General features: G+C 41.5%; 1 protein-coding gene across 5 annotated transcripts in view; it reads right to left on the bottom strand.

Annotated features, from left to right (window-relative positions):
• The window catches only part of PCDH1 (protocadherin 1), a 287,578-nt gene that overhangs the window by 49,675 nt on the left and 221,517 nt on the right, over positions 1 to 16,386 (bottom strand). Inside the window, exon 5 of one of the 5 annotated variants that reach the window (XM_077474266.1) lies at positions 7,012 to 7,092. The exons of the other annotated variants lie outside the window; for them this stretch is intronic. Coding sequence (XP_077330392.1) covers positions 7,031 to 7,092 — 62 coding nt within the window. The 3' untranslated portion in view covers positions 7,012 to 7,030. The remainder of the gene's footprint in view (positions 1 to 7,011; positions 7,093 to 16,386) is intronic. 5 annotated transcript variants of the gene reach the window in all.

The following is a 16,386-nucleotide window of genomic DNA, read 5'->3' as shown; positions in this document are numbered from 1 at the left end:
GCTAGGTGAAGCCTGTTCACTATGATGGAAGGTTGCCGGTGATCGCAGCTACCAGTTTGTGTGCATTTAGCAGCGATCACTGCAGGTAATCGCTGAATGCGTGGACAGCTGCAAATAGCTGTAGCTACCTGCAACCTGTCTGCTACTCTCAGAATATTAATGAATATTCATTTTCACTCTAAAATGGTTAATTTACAAACTTTGATAAAGTAAAACATTTTTAATAAATAGTAATTCCACTTTTGTTAAGAAAAAATAAAAGAAACATTCCCCTCTGGGTGATAACTGTACATTGCAAGGGTTTTAAAGTAGTTCTAAAGCCTCAGAGATCTCATCCATACTCGAGGAAGATAAACGTATTCCTTACGAGGAACTCTTTTCTAAATACTCTCTTCCAAAAGGAGAGTTCCTTACATATGCCCAACTACAATCCACCCTAACACCCAATCTAAATCTAGAAATAAAGATTTCCCAAGATGCCTGGAATTTCTGGACATCTACTACCCTTAAAAAGAAGGGAATCTTCTTATTCTATAACTGCTTACACGACAAACTAACCTTTCAACTATCCAAGCCCCTGATCAATTGGGCCACAGAACTGAATGTTGAGATCCCAGAACACCAGGGGCAAAAATCAATAGAAAACAATGTCCATCTATAAATGTGCTACATAGTGGGAAATGGCACAGAAACTCCATCTTAGATGGTACTATACTCCATACCGATAGCTAAATTTAAGACTGAGCAATCCAACTATTGCTGGCGAGGCTGCGGCCTTATGGGTACACTCTCTCACATGATATGGTTCTGTCCTCACATACGTAGTTACTGCAACTCAGCGTTTAAACTCATTACAAAACTGACCGGAATCATTACCAAAACACAACATGAAACTGGCCAGCCTAAGTATTGGCATAGAAAAATTTCCAAAGTCCCTCAAGCACGTGGTCATGCATACACTCTTCGCTGCTCGACCAATTCTTATGAGGAGCTGGAAATCCACCAATGACACCGAATGTTGGTGAAGTGGTACATCTCACTTCAGAGACATATCATTTAGAATAATTAATGGCCTACAAAATAGGGGGCCACTCCAAATTTTTTGAGCAATGGTGAGAATTTGTCACTGAAACTTCATGTCGAATACCATACATACCAGATATCTCGATAAGAATCTTACCTCTCCCCTTGTCTATCCCATTCCTCTCAGTACTTTTTTGCTCCCATCTAGGCAGCTCAACATACATATATTTGAGTCAAAACCCTGTGTGGTAACCTTCCAAGTTGAGCAAAAAAGAACTGAGAGGAATGGGATAGACAAGGAGGGGAACGGGGCACAGTGGAATAGTGGGTAGCACTTTCGTTTAGCAGTAAGAAGGGTCGCTGGTTCGAATCCCAACCGCGTGGGCTTCCGCCGGGTACTCCAGTTTCCTCTCACACTCCAAAGACATGCTGGTAGGTTAATTGGATCCTGTCTAAATTGTCCCTAGTATGTATGAATGTGAGTTAGGGACCTTAGACTGTAAACTCCTTGAGGGTAGGGACTGATATGAATGTACAATGTATATGTAAAAGCGCTGCGTAAATTGATGGTAACTAAAATAAATAAAAATAAACGTTGACACCCATAGCCGGTTATGCATATTATGTTTATACTGAGCCTACTCGGGTATCACTTTAATATGTTTATTGTCATGTACGTTAATATTCACATACATGTAAGAACTATTCTCTGTAACATCATGATGCAGTGTTAAGTTGTTACTCTATACTCCTTTAAACCAATAAAAATTATTTGAAATAAAGTGGTTCTAAAGCCTAAACATTGTTTACCTTGCATTAAGGTAAAAAATGTTTAGGCATTGGTTTTGGCCCCTTAACCCCCCCCCCCCCCCACCCCCTTATACTCACCTGAGCCCTCATTTGATCCAGGACTGTGCACGTCTGCAGCTCTTCTCACTTCCATGTCTCACTGGCTTTGCTAGGGCACCGGGAGTCATTGGCTCATGCTGCTATCATTCAAAGCCAGTGACGAGGGAGCGGGTAGGCGAGGCCAAGTCCCGCTGTCTGTGTTAATGGATGCAGCATCGGGGCTCTGGAGCATCAGAGGAGGGGCCAGTGGGGGACCCGAGAAGAGGATGTTTGGGCCGCTCATGGCAATTCCAGTACACAGAGTAGGTAAGTAGAGATTCATTTTTTCCCCCTTTAAAACCACTTTAACTTTGCTGTAGATCCCTAAATACTGAAGAGACTGAAGAAATATCTGTTTGTCTGTGTTCATGTGCAAAGTGAATGTGACTGAGGTTTTCATTACTGATCAAGTGCTGCACTGGCAGTGTTCCGAGGAAAGTTGCAGGGTTTGAATCTCTTTAGATGCGAATAACCCTTTGGGAGTAGGTCACCAAAACTGATGCTTGTGTTGCAATTGTACACGCTATATATTTTTTTTTTATTTGCAATATTTTTTCCATATGAAGGTGGAGTTACCCTTTAAATCACTGAAAACCTTTATTTCTCACCACACCCTCACTAAAATGCACTACAAAGTTGCCTTATTTGAGAAAGGGAAACATGTGCATTAATCTATCCACAAAGTATACTCACTAAAAATACATCATATTGTCCCTTATACATTTTTTTTTTTAGAAAGCATTTCTTAGTGACAGGGTCACATGAAGAAATGTGAAAGTTAAATACATTGATACATTTTCACGGCTCTTCTCTTGGATAATAAAAGACATTGGGAAAGTTGTGCATTCAAATCTATAAGGAAAGCTTCATATTTTCATGTAAGTGTCATATCTGTCAGACTGACATGAGATAATGAATCCTGAGGTTGTCTTCCTTCTATTACCCAATAAAGAACATCGACTTAATGCACAAAGTATGCGTTGATCCTCAGAAATGAGGTTAAACCAACAAATGTACTGCATAAATCTAATTGTGTATGACAGTAATTGTCCCCTGTGTTTTCATGTACAGTATGAAACTTATAGCTGGCCCCTCTCATCACAACAGACCCGTCACTGGCTGATCAAGTGCAGCAGACGCAGTGGATTTACGAGTGGCCAACTGGTGTCCGATACAGCTGGGATATCACTAATCCCATAATCCTCTTCTGCTTGCAATAGCTTGATCCTCTTCAGAACCCGCCGCACTGATCTTCACTACTTCTTAGGGCTTCAATCTCTTTTGGTGACCCCCTCCCTCCCTTCCACTGCCACCCAATCTTGCTTAGCAGGACTCACTAATCCACCAATTCCCTTTCGCAAAGACCTCTAGATCCCACGGTGCTATGAAATCAAGATGCAGTACTAGAGGAAGTGAATGTGGAGGGTGACCACAGGGAACAACAAGTTTATTAGATGATTTAGCGGTAAAGAAATTAAATGTGTAGAACAGTCAATAAGACCAAAATAGATACAGCAGAAAAGCTGCAGGATGTAAACAAAAAAAAAACTGCAGGCAATCTGCAACAGAAGGCAGCAAGTGACAATGCTACCAAATGTAGTTACTATTTAAAACTTAAAGCCCAACTTCAGACTTGCACAAGGTAGTTGGACCTCTGTCTAGATTTCATGGTTGTTCGATCCCATACGGGAGGTGTCCCTTCACTTACTTGCAGGTGACTGAGTGTCAGAGACAAAACTCCAGTGGCGCAAACTTCCTAAATGAATACCCAGACCTGCACACTTGCTGTGACCATTACATAAAAGGATTGGATTTTTAGCTTAGATTATATATCGAGACTGCAAAACATGAAAAGGGCACAAGCAGGGCCCCCAAGAGAGGCTAGAAGACAACTATGGTAGGGAAATCATACCACCAGAAGTCATGGGAAGCCATGAGGGCCCTCATTCCACCATGCTCTATCTATATTTTTAATATTACTTTTGGATCCCTATTTTGTATCAGCAAGGAGCCAGGACTTAAGTTATAGTTATAGACCATTTGAATCTCAGCCAGTTCAGCAGAAACCAGCCCGAGATTCTAACCATGTATGGGCAGGCTGAATGTACCAGAGTTTATTGATCATATAAACATAGAAGAGTAGCAAGAAGAAAGCCATTGTTGAAAGAAAGCCATAAGATGTCCCATTTGCTTAGAAGCCATGTGGGGGACACTGCAAACATGTGGAAGAAGGTGCTTTGGTCAGATGAGACAAAACTTTTTGGCCTAAAAGCAAAATGCTATGTGTGGCAGAAATAGAACGCTGGACATCACCCTGAACACACCACCCCCAATGTGAAATATGGTGGTGGCAGCATCATGTTGTGGGGATGCTTTTCTTCAGCAGGGACAGGGAAGCTGGTCAGAGTTGATGGGAAAATGGATGGAGCCAAATACACAGCAATCTTAGAAAAAAAAACTATTAAGAGTCTACAAAAAGACTTGAGATGGGGCAGAGGTTCACCTTCCATCAGGACAATGACCAACGGGGCAGAGGTTCACCTTCCATCAGGACAATGACCCTAAACACACAGAAAGAGTTACCATCAAATGGTTTGGCCCAGTCAAAGTCTAGACCTAAATCCAATTGAGAATCTGTGCCAAGCCTTGAAAATTGCTGTTCACAGAAGCCCTCCATCCAATCTGACGGAGCTTGAGCTGTTTTGCAAAGAAGAATGGGCAAAAATGTCACCCTCTAGATGTGCAAAGCTGGTAGAGACATCCCCAAAAAGACTTACAGCTGTAATTACAGTGAAAGGTGGTTCTACAAAGTATTGACTCAGGGGGCTGAATACAAATGCACGCCACACTTTTCAGATATTTGTTAAACATTTTGAAAACCATTTATCCTTTCCCTTCCATTTCACAATTACATGCCACTTTGTGTTGGTCTATCACATAAAATCCCAATAAAATATATTTACAGTTTTAGTGGTAACATGACAAAATGTGGAACATTTCAAGAGGCATTAATACTAATATATATATATATATATATATATATATATATCTCTTGGGGGTGGACAGCACCAGTAAACATGAACGTCTTTGCAAGTAACCAAGGGGGTGCCAAAAAAAAAAGACTCATGCAACCCCCCTGGTTTTCAGTATCAATAATGTAGCCTCTACTCCAAAAAAGCATCAGTGCCTACTATGATCCAAAAACAGAAAAAAAAAAAAAGAAGAAGAAAGAAGGACAACAGAGAAAACGCACACCCCGCACCGATTGTGAGCAGTGACACTGCTGCACCATGCTGAGCCATGCAAACAGGAGGATAATTACACATGCAGGCACAAAACAAAAGTTGACACACAGAACAGTGGGCACGAGGCCAGATCAGCGAGGGAGCTCCAACAAAGTACGGCGAGTTCACAAGTCCTGGAAACAACAGAGCCTCGATCGAACACCCCACATAACAGAATGCCAGAAAACAAGAGAAAACTGGAGGCACACCTACACAGCTCTCTGCTTCAAGCGCTGCACTGATCAATACTAAACAAATAGATCACGGTTTGCTAAATTGCCTCTGGTTTTCTATCCCAGCCTCCCCTTGTAATGCTCTACCAAGACCGAAGGGGTCACGGGGAGCATGTAGAAATGAAAACCCAAGTGGAAAAGTAAGACAATGTTCAGCCAGCTTCTGCCAGAGCCACAACTACACTGTAAGAGAAGCCAAGATTTACTTTTACTGCAATGCCCGTCCTCATCTAACCCCAATAGAGATGGTTTAAAGAATACTTCTGATTAAAGGGAAGCAATCTTTACATTTAATTTGCTGATACTGCATTTAATCTGGTTTTCTGTGAGCATAGCACTGTTAACTCCATTTAAAGTGGGATGATTTCTCTTCAAATGAGCCAGAATATCCTCTAATGCAGCCTGTCTTCTTTTTACCCCAGAGGAACCAATTTCAGGTCTCAGGGAATGCCGGATAATTGTAACTAGAGCTTGCAGTATGTTATCCATATCAATTTGTCATAGATATTTATTTTGGTAATACAGGTAATTATATAGCGGTGTCAATTTATGCAGCGCCTTGTACAGTCACATCAGTCCCTGCCCTCTAGGAGCTTACGATCTACGGTCCCTAAATCACATTCATACCTACACATAAGGCCAATTTAGACAGGAGCCAATCAACTTAAAAGCATGTCTTTGGAGTGTGGGGGGAAACCCACGCAGGCACAGGGAGAACATGCAAACCTACAGGCAGGTAGTGTCATGGTCGGGATTCAAACCAGGACCCTAGTGCTGCTAAGCAGAAGTGCCAACCACTTAGCCACTGTACTGATATAATAATCAACAACAGAATAAAAAGGAACGCACCGGACGCCAAGTTGGAAACCACAGCTGCACACATATGTGAACCCATATTCCAATCCAGTCACATGATTCAACAGCTCCGGATCTAGGTACAAAATTCCTAGGATAAGTCTGTACGTGCTAGAAGGTAACCAACAATCCATTTTATTATGATTAAAATCTGCATTGTAAGTGAGGACATTGAAGGCTCATGGCGAGGGATAAGGCGAAGGATAAGGAAAGTGTTTTTTTTTTTATTGAGACCCTCGACAAAAAAGCAGCATTTAACACTTGCATTGCGGGAAGAACGCCACTGCAAAAGGTAGATTTCGGGTTAAAAAGTACAAAAAGGTGGTTCCTTGTACTACTAATCTAAGTGTGTTTTATGCCATTTCCTTCTTGATATAGTTTTTTCCATACTTTATTTGGGTGATCATACTGCACCATCATTTGGGTGGTTGCATTTAGAGGTGGCGCTATCACAGGCTTTAGGCTCCATGCACCCCTTTTACACACAGTTTTGTCTTCAGGCTTTGCCTGGGAAACTAACGCTTTTCCAGGAGCATTCACCATGTTTTCATCGACAAACCTATTTCCAAGGAACAGGGGAAGGCCACCTTGACGCTCCAACTGTAGAGGAAATACAAATCCCATGAGACATTGCAAGACTCTGACAGCCACAGACATGACTCCTAGAAGCAGGGGCATATGATGGGATGGGTAACTTTGATTATAGCTGGAGTCCCAGGATTGCTTACCCCTTGGTTAGACCCTCTGTCAAATATTTATTGAGTCTGTATCCCATTCATTCCTCTCTTTATTCTGGTGACCATTCCAACCTGAGACAAAAAATAAAAAGGGGACATCCTAAATTTTAGAGTTGTCGTGAGAGGAAGAGGAGAGGAAATATCTTCCAATGAGGACAACTGTCTAAGATGGGATACATACACATTCACTGTCAGGAAAACATGTCTAAAATAACGCTCTGTTTTTACTTAACCTTGGGCCTATACACAATGGGGAAGTAAACAATACATCTCAATACAATAGGCCTTTGTACACAATTAACTTCAACAAGCCATTAGGAAAGCCATAAGTTCAAGAGCAAAACAAGAGGATAGCGTTTCACAGCACAGTACAAACATTTCTACTTCAGAGGGCAGAACAGCAACAAAGGAGACAGAGGTTTGGTCCACACGGGATCTCCTGAAGTCGCTTTGTATCTTTTGCATCTCATCCACACTTGCTTGCCCTGGTCAGCTCTTAAATCCTACTCTAATTGGTTTGATGTCCTGGCTAACAAATGGATATCTGCAGCCAGGAACAGATGGATTAGTGGAAGTGACAAGTCAGGAAAGACGGGGGGGCCAGAGGGTGGGATGCGTGTAAACGAGGCAAGGTTAGGGTGTTAACTCTATTTGAGCTGATTCTATAAAGACGATGATCCTTTAGAAGCTCGTATTTTCACACCCAGAGCAAGGATGCTCACTGCCAGCCCTTGCTAAAACCCAGACACCAGACAAGCCCACAGCCCAGAAGTCTCTGCAACAATGGCAGCTACAGTTTGCACCTGAGTCACTGGAGAGCAGAGGAAGCAAGAGAAGCGAAAACAAGAGCAGGAGAAGGTTTCAGCTAATATGGGTGTGATTCAATTAGCAGCATTTAACGGGAAATGATTAGATGGGATGGCAAGGTAATGCATTTACAGGCAGGGAGGGAGAGTGTGTTGGGGAACTAACAAGGGATAACCTCACATATTGGAGATCCAGCAGCCGAAAATGGAATTATACCCCCAAGGGCTAGAAGCTTCTAATTGAATAAGCTCATAGCAGATAGACGCGGCGGCCCAGATACATCCGGAGAGGAAAGAGGAGATTGAGGACAAGGGCTAGGGAGGTGGGAGCTGATTGGCCTCGCTTTATGTATAACAAATCGCTGACTATTTCTAGAATTTTCATTCTGACAATGAGAGGAAAACACGTATGTGTATGACTGTGCTTATGTTTAAAAAGCATATGAGCAAAATGATTATGCACACAATCATCTTCACAGTCTTATTAATTGAATTGACTTTTTCTGAAAGCAAAACAGTTGCTGCACCTAGAGATTTCAAGTTGAATCCCGATTGCTATAGGCAACTTTTCTACTTTCTTTTCTCAAGCTTATATAAATATGCTCCTTTGCGTTTGGTAGATATATACAGGCTTCGGTGTTGAATTTTGATTGTAGAAATTCTTCTAGTTTTTTGTTAATATATAAAAGGTTTACAGATTATTATTATAATACAAGATGTATATAGCGACTACAGTTTGTGCAGCGCTTTACAAAATCAGTACGCCAACCTTGATATACATCCCCTGGCCAAATGCCTCAGGAGAGTGGTCAGGTCAGATTTTACTGGCCCATCGATAATGTTTTTCACATAATATAAATAACCTATTGTTGGTAGATGAATGACAATACATGACTTATCCAAGCATGTTTATGGAAAGATCTGTCAGCTGTTATCACACCCACGCTCCTTACTGCCATCTAATGTTTGTCAGCTTGCATTTTAGTTTGTCTAGTTTTACTATATAAAATTTCCATTGTTTTGGCATTAGGTGAAAAAAGGACTCTTACTTCCCAGTGTTCTATTTATTACCCCTAATGCCGCGTACACACGAGCGGACTATATGGCGTACTTAGTCCGTCGAAACACATTTCAGCGGACAATCCGCTCGTGTGTGGGCTTCAGCGGACTTTTTCAGCGTGCAGTCCGGCGTACTAAGAATTTCGGATTTTTCGAAATTCTGTCCGTCGTACTTTGGTTTCAGCGGACAATCCGCTCGTCAGTATGCTAGTTCGACGGACTAAGAATGGCGCATGCCCAGAAAGGATTTACACGGCGGAAGGGTGCTTTGCTGTGTCTTGGACTTCCTATTTCTAGTCCCGTCGTACGTGCGGTACACGTCATCGCGCAAGCTTTCGACGGACTGTTTGTGCATCCGTGTGTGGTCAAGTCCGTTCAGTCGAAAGTACGACGGACTGTCCGTCGGATTGTATGACGAACTAAGTACGCCATACAGTCCGCTCGTGTGTACGCGGCATAAGACAACATTTTGCCCCTGTGTATGTCAACCCGTCTGACAGAATGTGGTCGGACAAGCATGCTGGAAAACCAGTAGACGATCTGCGCTCTCAGTCAATGGCCGGGGGGGATCCCCCTGTCAGAACACAATAGCTCATCAGGGGAGATTGTTGTACTAACATCAGATTGTTAGTACAGCAGCTCCGACCTAAGCTATAATATTTATTTTTCGTTCAAAAGAATAAATAAAAAAATAGTGCTGTGTACTAGGCTTTACGTGCACCGATTAGGCCAGATAAGGGCAAAACGGACTTACCTGCCTATCAGAAGTACTTATCAAAGAGCTGCCCACTATATGAGCCAAAATATTGGACTAGAGGGGTTATCTCAGACATAAATGAATATATTGCAAATCAAAGTGTATGAATTGGCATTTTGTACTGAATAATTCAAACTCCATTCAATTTTTTTATGTTTGTGTCTCATTGGAGAGCTCTTCCCCACTTCTGGTATTGTAGACACAACAGAAAATTTGAGGAAAACACCCTTCTTTTCCTGATCAAGTGACAGGAATAGTCAAGTGATCAACAAAATCCTAACAAGGGTTTTGGCTTTAAATACACTTCAACCACTCAGAACAAGTCAGAAACCAGAAGGAAAAGCCAGCTGATTAATGGTCCACCAGTATCAACCAGCACCTCAACTTTACCAGCCTTCTAATCCTCAAGAAATGTTCACAAATGAGAACACTGGCCAAATCTGTTTAACGTCAGGTTGTGTGACTGAATCTTTGGAAGAATTGGCTAGCCTTGGTCCTACTAATCTGTTAAAGGGGTTTTAAACCCTTGCGATTTTTCACCTCAATGCATTATGCATTGAGTAAAAAACCTCTTTAAGTGCATCAGCCCCCCAGAGCCCCCCTTTTACTTATCTGAGCCTGATCGTTCCTGCGCCAGGGACGAGCACACCCATTACAGTCGGTGTCTCTGCTCCTGATTGGATATATTGATAGCAGCGCAACCATTGGCTCCTGCTGCTGCCAATCAAATCCAAAGACACGGGAGCCGGGGGGCAGAGCTGAGTCCTACTGTCTGCGTCAATGGACGCAGCAGGACATGTGAGCGTGCCCGTAAGGGTACCCCGAAGGAGAGTGCTTCTCCATTGGGGCACTCAAGAAGAGGAGCAGCAGCCAGAAGCGCCCCTGAGGGACCCCAGAAGAGGATTGGGGCCACTCTGTGCAAAAGAGGTAAGTATGGCATGTTTGTTAAAAATGAAAAATAAAATGGATTTGGCTCATATAGTGGGCAGCTGGAGAGTCTATTTGATAACGAGTACTTCTGATAAGGGGAAAACAAACTTTCTTGCCTATCTGGACCAAACAGTGGATTAGATCATGACATTGACTCATACCTAGTACACAGCACAATTTTTTATTAAGTCAGGATACCAACACTTGTAGCCATTAGCTCAAAGTCTTAGTTCAAGTACCAAAGCAGAATTTTATTGGCGCCATAACTGTAAATTGGGCAACATAAGGAAAATGTCACAGGACGAGAGTAGATATAGAATATCTAATGCATGCTGCTCACATAAGAAATGTCTGGAGTCTGGCCAATAAAAGCTGTCAGCAATGGCAATCTCTCTCCTGTAACCAATGTGTGACTATTAAAAACGTATAATTTGTGCACTTCTGCATTAGCAAGGTATAAACCACAACCTGGTTTATGAATTTTACAACATGGGATTTGCGAGAATTAACACATCAATTACTTTAATTCACATAATTATGACCACTTCCTCTAGTAAAAGCTGATTTGTAACAGAACACAGTTCCCTAGAGCTAGGATGAGTCATCCTTAAATTACATTTTTTAAATAAATATGCAAAGTATGGCTGTAACTAAATCGCCATCTAGCTTGGGGGGGTATCAGTAAAGAATAAAACCCTCATCATAAAATGTATAAAAATACCCCCCGTTTCTTTTCAAAACGATACTGCACTCCAATAATATTTCGGATTAACGTAAACCTGTCTTCAGGTTAAATTAGAACCAGCCAAAATGTATTTTTTGATTTGGGTAAAGTTGGGAAGAGTTAGAAATCTTTCTTGGGTTTAGACTTCAGTCTGCGCCCCCGCTGGATATTATTTTTACTTTTATGGTATATTCTGGGGACAACTGTAAGTGGAACTATAACATTGTATACTTTTCCCTTAGAATAGGAGTAGAGGGGACATTTTCTAAACCTGTTACTCATAACAGTCAAAGGAGGTCTTCACTTTTAGAATAGTTCTGCTTCTTTCCTGTTGTGCCCCTGGGACAGGAAGTTATAACAAATCTTGACAGAGGTGCCAACTCATTCTGTCCCAAACTAGAAAAAGTTTTCCACTTCAAGGTACTCCACGTAGGCATACTTTTGCTATGGTGGAGGAGCGCTATTGGGAACCCCTAAGCTAGACTTATTTTATGGAAAATCTGCAAACTTCTCTTACCGCCACACACAAAAGTGAGGCAGGCGACGCCACCAATTCTTGGTACAGCTTTGCACCTTCTTGTGTCCTTTCCAACACCAGCTTGCTTATTAGACAATACATACAGTATGTATCATCAACTCCATCTAAGAGGACATTGAAAGCAGAAAGCTCAAACAGGTGGCATAGGTATGTGAATCTCAGGACTGACTGAACAGAATCATAAATTCTTCATCATCTTAGTTTAAAAGTTCATTTCACATATATGTATTTCAACTCTTTTCTCAGCCTTTGCTCAATTGTAAGCTCCCCATAGGCATCAGAGAACAGACATGTACGCCTGAAGCATAAACATGAACTTTTGGCTCACCCTAGTATTAATATCTGTGCTATGAAGGAAGAAGTGGGCAGGAGGAGAGATTGGAGAAGAAATCACCAGCACCAGGGAATACAGCATCAACTGAAAACAAAAAGGTTTTCCAACCTGCCCAATTGCTATGTGACAGACTGCTTTTTTTGGCAAACGTTGTGAGCTCAGTACCCATAGACCACCCAGGGGAGTGTTACCAGATCCAGCCATTGCTTATTACATGGCTGCAGGCAAACTACACAGTTTTAACAATGAGCATCAGCAAAATTGTAAGAGTGATTCTTTAGACCTGATCGATAGGCACATGTCTACCTGTCAATGATAGTCCTGGCACCCCCTGCTTTTTATCATGTACTTTGCCTGACAAATGCTACAGTGAAACAAATGCAATTAATTCCTTCCATTCCTCTTATGAAAAAAAGGGAAAGCTTTTCTAGTTTGCAAAAACAGTTTGAAGGCCAGGTGAAATTTTTGTATAAAACCGCTATCAGAGGTGCATCAGAACAAAAACAAAAAAAGTGTTTGAAGACCGAGGCTGGACTCACCCTGTTATGCATTAATGCATTCATGTTAATGCAAATTATGCCATGTATTAAAGCAGGTCATATGCACAGAGATTTCTCTATCCACGCTAAACAGTGTTGGTGGACATCTCCTGCTACCAGTTATTGTATTCTGATAGTTGCCAACTGTGGCTGTTAAAATACGCAGGAGTCCCAAAAGCCGCACATCACAAACACCACCCCTATGTGCAGAGTGTCACCATTATTACACTCCGTGGACGGGGCAAAATGCATGGGGGGGGGGGGGGGGGATATGGCCTCGATGGAGCCTGGGCTGAAACTGCTTTTACTCTTTACACACTTGGGTTTTGTTTGTGATGTGTAGCTTTTGGGACTTTCCTTTTCTTCTCAATGACATCCATGAAGATCAGACAAGATCCTTCCCTGTCTGCGGACCTACTGGAGACTTGAGCGGCACCCTTGGTGTTTGCATAGGTTCACTGTTAAAATGCCTAGCTCATTGGCTGCATTTTACTATTCAGCCAAATTTTTTCTGCCCGGCTTCTTAGCTTTCTCAATTGAAAACGGTCACACCAGATGGTGCTGGCAGGACCATAAACGGCTCAGAATTTGAGCTGTGTATGGCAAGCTCAAGGGACCCTATTTGTTTGGATGGGCTGCCTAATTCACCATAAAAGTTGCATGCGCTTTTTTATCTAACAACACAGAACAGTGTGCGTTGTGGAGTTCTACAGTGAGATACTGTTCCAGAAGAAGAAATTGGAACAAGGAGGAAAACGAGCAGGTACTGCATGCTATAAAGGACTTTAGATCCACATATTCTAATGCAGGGGTATCAAACCCATTGACTTTCCTGGGCCACATTGGAAAAAAAGGAATGGTCTTGGGCTACATATAAAATACACTAACAATAAGGATAGCTGATGAGCAGAAAAAGTTAAAGCTCACCAATATAGATAATGTACCTGAGTGTAACCAAAGTATATAAAAAAGTATACATTTTATTACAAATGATTAAAACAAGTTAGTCTATCAATTCATAGGTATTGAATAAAAACAATGAACCATCATATAACAATCAATGTACAATAGTATACAATACTCTGAAATAGAAGGTGGTTGGCCCCAGATTAGACTCCTAGTGGCTGTTGATGTGTTGGGAGATGCATCAGCTTAGGTCATGTTGCTACCCTTTTCATTAAACAAACATATACAACAGTATTCTCTGTCTCTATTCTGCCCTGATGAAGGAATTGAGCCTGCATTTCCGAAACATGTTGGGAGTACAAGTCATTTGGTGAACCCCTAATTTATGACTAAGTCCAAATCTTTAAAAAACGAATTTGGGGCCAACCGCCTTCTATTTTAGAGTATCGTATACTATTTTACAATGATTGTTATATGATGGATCATTGTTTTTATTCAATACCTATGAATTGATGGACTAGATTGTTTTAACATTTGTAATAAAATGTATATTTTTTTTATATACTTTGGTTACGCTCTATCTACTGCCCTTAAAGTCACATGGGGGGGGGGTTCCTTCTTTTTTGGTAATTCGGGATGTGGCAGTACAGTCACTAGACTACAGTTCAGCACTAGCCAAGTTCTTTATCTGTTGAAAACTGATGACACGAATAAGGTGTAATTGCGAAGAGTGGGATATTTTTCTTTGGGAAGATAAAACTTGTAAAAGTCCAGTAAAGAGACACTCACATTTTTCTTCGGCTGCATGTGTTCACCAAGTGTAAATGCAAAAATTCCCCTCAAAATTAAAATTTTTACGTTTACAGTTTTGTGTAGGATCGCATTCATAGCCATTGCAGGCAGCACGTAAGACAACCCTGTTGTAATGGAGAATTTACATAGACAGACAGGCTAAAACTAGCATTACATTTGGAATATTTATATTATTAACTATATGAAAGTGTCCCTTTGATACACTGGCTAGGTCTTGTGCTTGTAGTGGGCATTCCACTTTCCGTGCTTTGAGAAAACAGATGGTACTATTGAACGCTAATCCCATATTTATTTTCCATGGATATTGTAATGCAGATCAACCAATGAAGAGTGTAACACAGGCACAGTATTCACAAGCCAAAATTAAATTTATTTTTAATTTTGTGCTGACCCAGAAAGTTGCGGAGGCCAACAGGCCTTATATGTGCAATATAACTAATGCCCAGGACGAGCATTTACAGTTTAATTACAAGCCACAACGTAACACTACCAACAAACACTCAATGTTTTCCAAATACGCCAGCTATTTCTTCAACCTAGCAGTTAAGACGGTCTGTTTACAGACAGTAGCAGACAAATTATTTTTATCAGTCTATGGTTAATATAACTAATCCCTAGTTAACAATCTCTATCTTCATGTCTAAGTCCTACTAAGCTTTCAGCATAAAGAAAGGATTAGTGAAGAATCTCCAGTGAGATCTCCCCAAGGCGGACTGTTTTTAATTGGGGTGTGCAAATCTCTGAGGGTCAAGCTTATGGGGATGTCACTAATTAGGGACTGGACAGTTAAAATTATATACCAATTGCCTTTGCTTGTGATACTACAGACCAGGGAAGAAAAGTAAATTGCCAACGCTGTGAATGAAGCTACCCAGAAACTTTAGAGGGTAGTCATTTGTGCTAGAACCCCCTAACTACACCACCAAGCCATCTACAAAGTGCTTCATAAGCATGTACATTTACATCAATGAAGTATGGTGAGGAGCATCAAATGGTGACTGAGGAGAAACTATAGGAATTGGGTCATTATACTGGAGATTTTGGACTGTCTCAATTCTGCATTCTATACAAGGTTCTGGCAACCTTGGCATCTGCAAATGCTAAGCTACAATGGCAAATTACATTTCTTGCTCCTGAAAGATTTAAAACAGTACTAAAATCCCAACGTTTTTATAACGGACACATCCCTTTTGCCAATTTTTTCACGTGCCATCAAATGATAATTTGCTACAGCGCCACTAAACACTCACATTTTCTTCCGGAAAAGAGTGCCGCATCCCTGAACGTCTGGCTTTGTTTACATGCACTCTGAAAAATCTCCTGATCCCCTCTTCGAGAGTACGCATTCCCTCTTTACCAGCGTTGGCGTGAATGTGCACTGGTGCCACAATATCATTGTTTCCATATCCCTGGGCTGCCTGTGTTTGGCAAGCACAGGGAGATGTGGCAATTATACAGTGGTTGTGATTAAAAGGGTGACTCTGGCATGGTTTCAAAGGACCCTAAAAGCCAAGGAGCCATCCTTACAACGAAGTCAACGCCAATGATGGGGGCACCTGGTGAAATAGGAGGACGATAGAAATGCAGAAGCTGTATCAAAAACAGAACACTGGGTACCAGACATGGGGGAACTGACATGTGGATCAATGGGAAATGTGTCCAACGGCTCTCACAACTATATTCTACTAGTACTGTACATTACGCTCCTTTCAATTTGCATAAAATGGGCTTGTTGTCGGACCAGACTTGCTCTAAATGTTTTAGGGATCTGAGGATTTGATCTACATGCTGTGGTGATGCCCTAAGTTACATAGGTATTGGGAAACTGTCATACATACACTTAGCCAGGCATTCCAAACAACTCTGACCTGATCCCAAGCAATGTGTGCTAGGTATACTGGATAATGTAGTACCAGATACACTAGGGAGGAGGTAACTAGAGCATTATTTCAGGCACGTA

The sequence above is a fragment of the Lithobates pipiens genome, unplaced genomic scaffold (genome assembly GCF_037356315.1).
Source record: "Lithobates pipiens isolate NorthernLeopardFrog02 unplaced genomic scaffold, aLitPip1_a1.2 Scaffold_8, whole genome shotgun sequence".
NCBI lineage: Eukaryota > Metazoa > Chordata > Amphibia > Anura > Ranidae > Lithobates > Lithobates pipiens.
The sequence above is the reverse complement of the archived record's forward strand: the minus strand, read 5'-3'. Positions and strand labels throughout refer to the sequence as shown.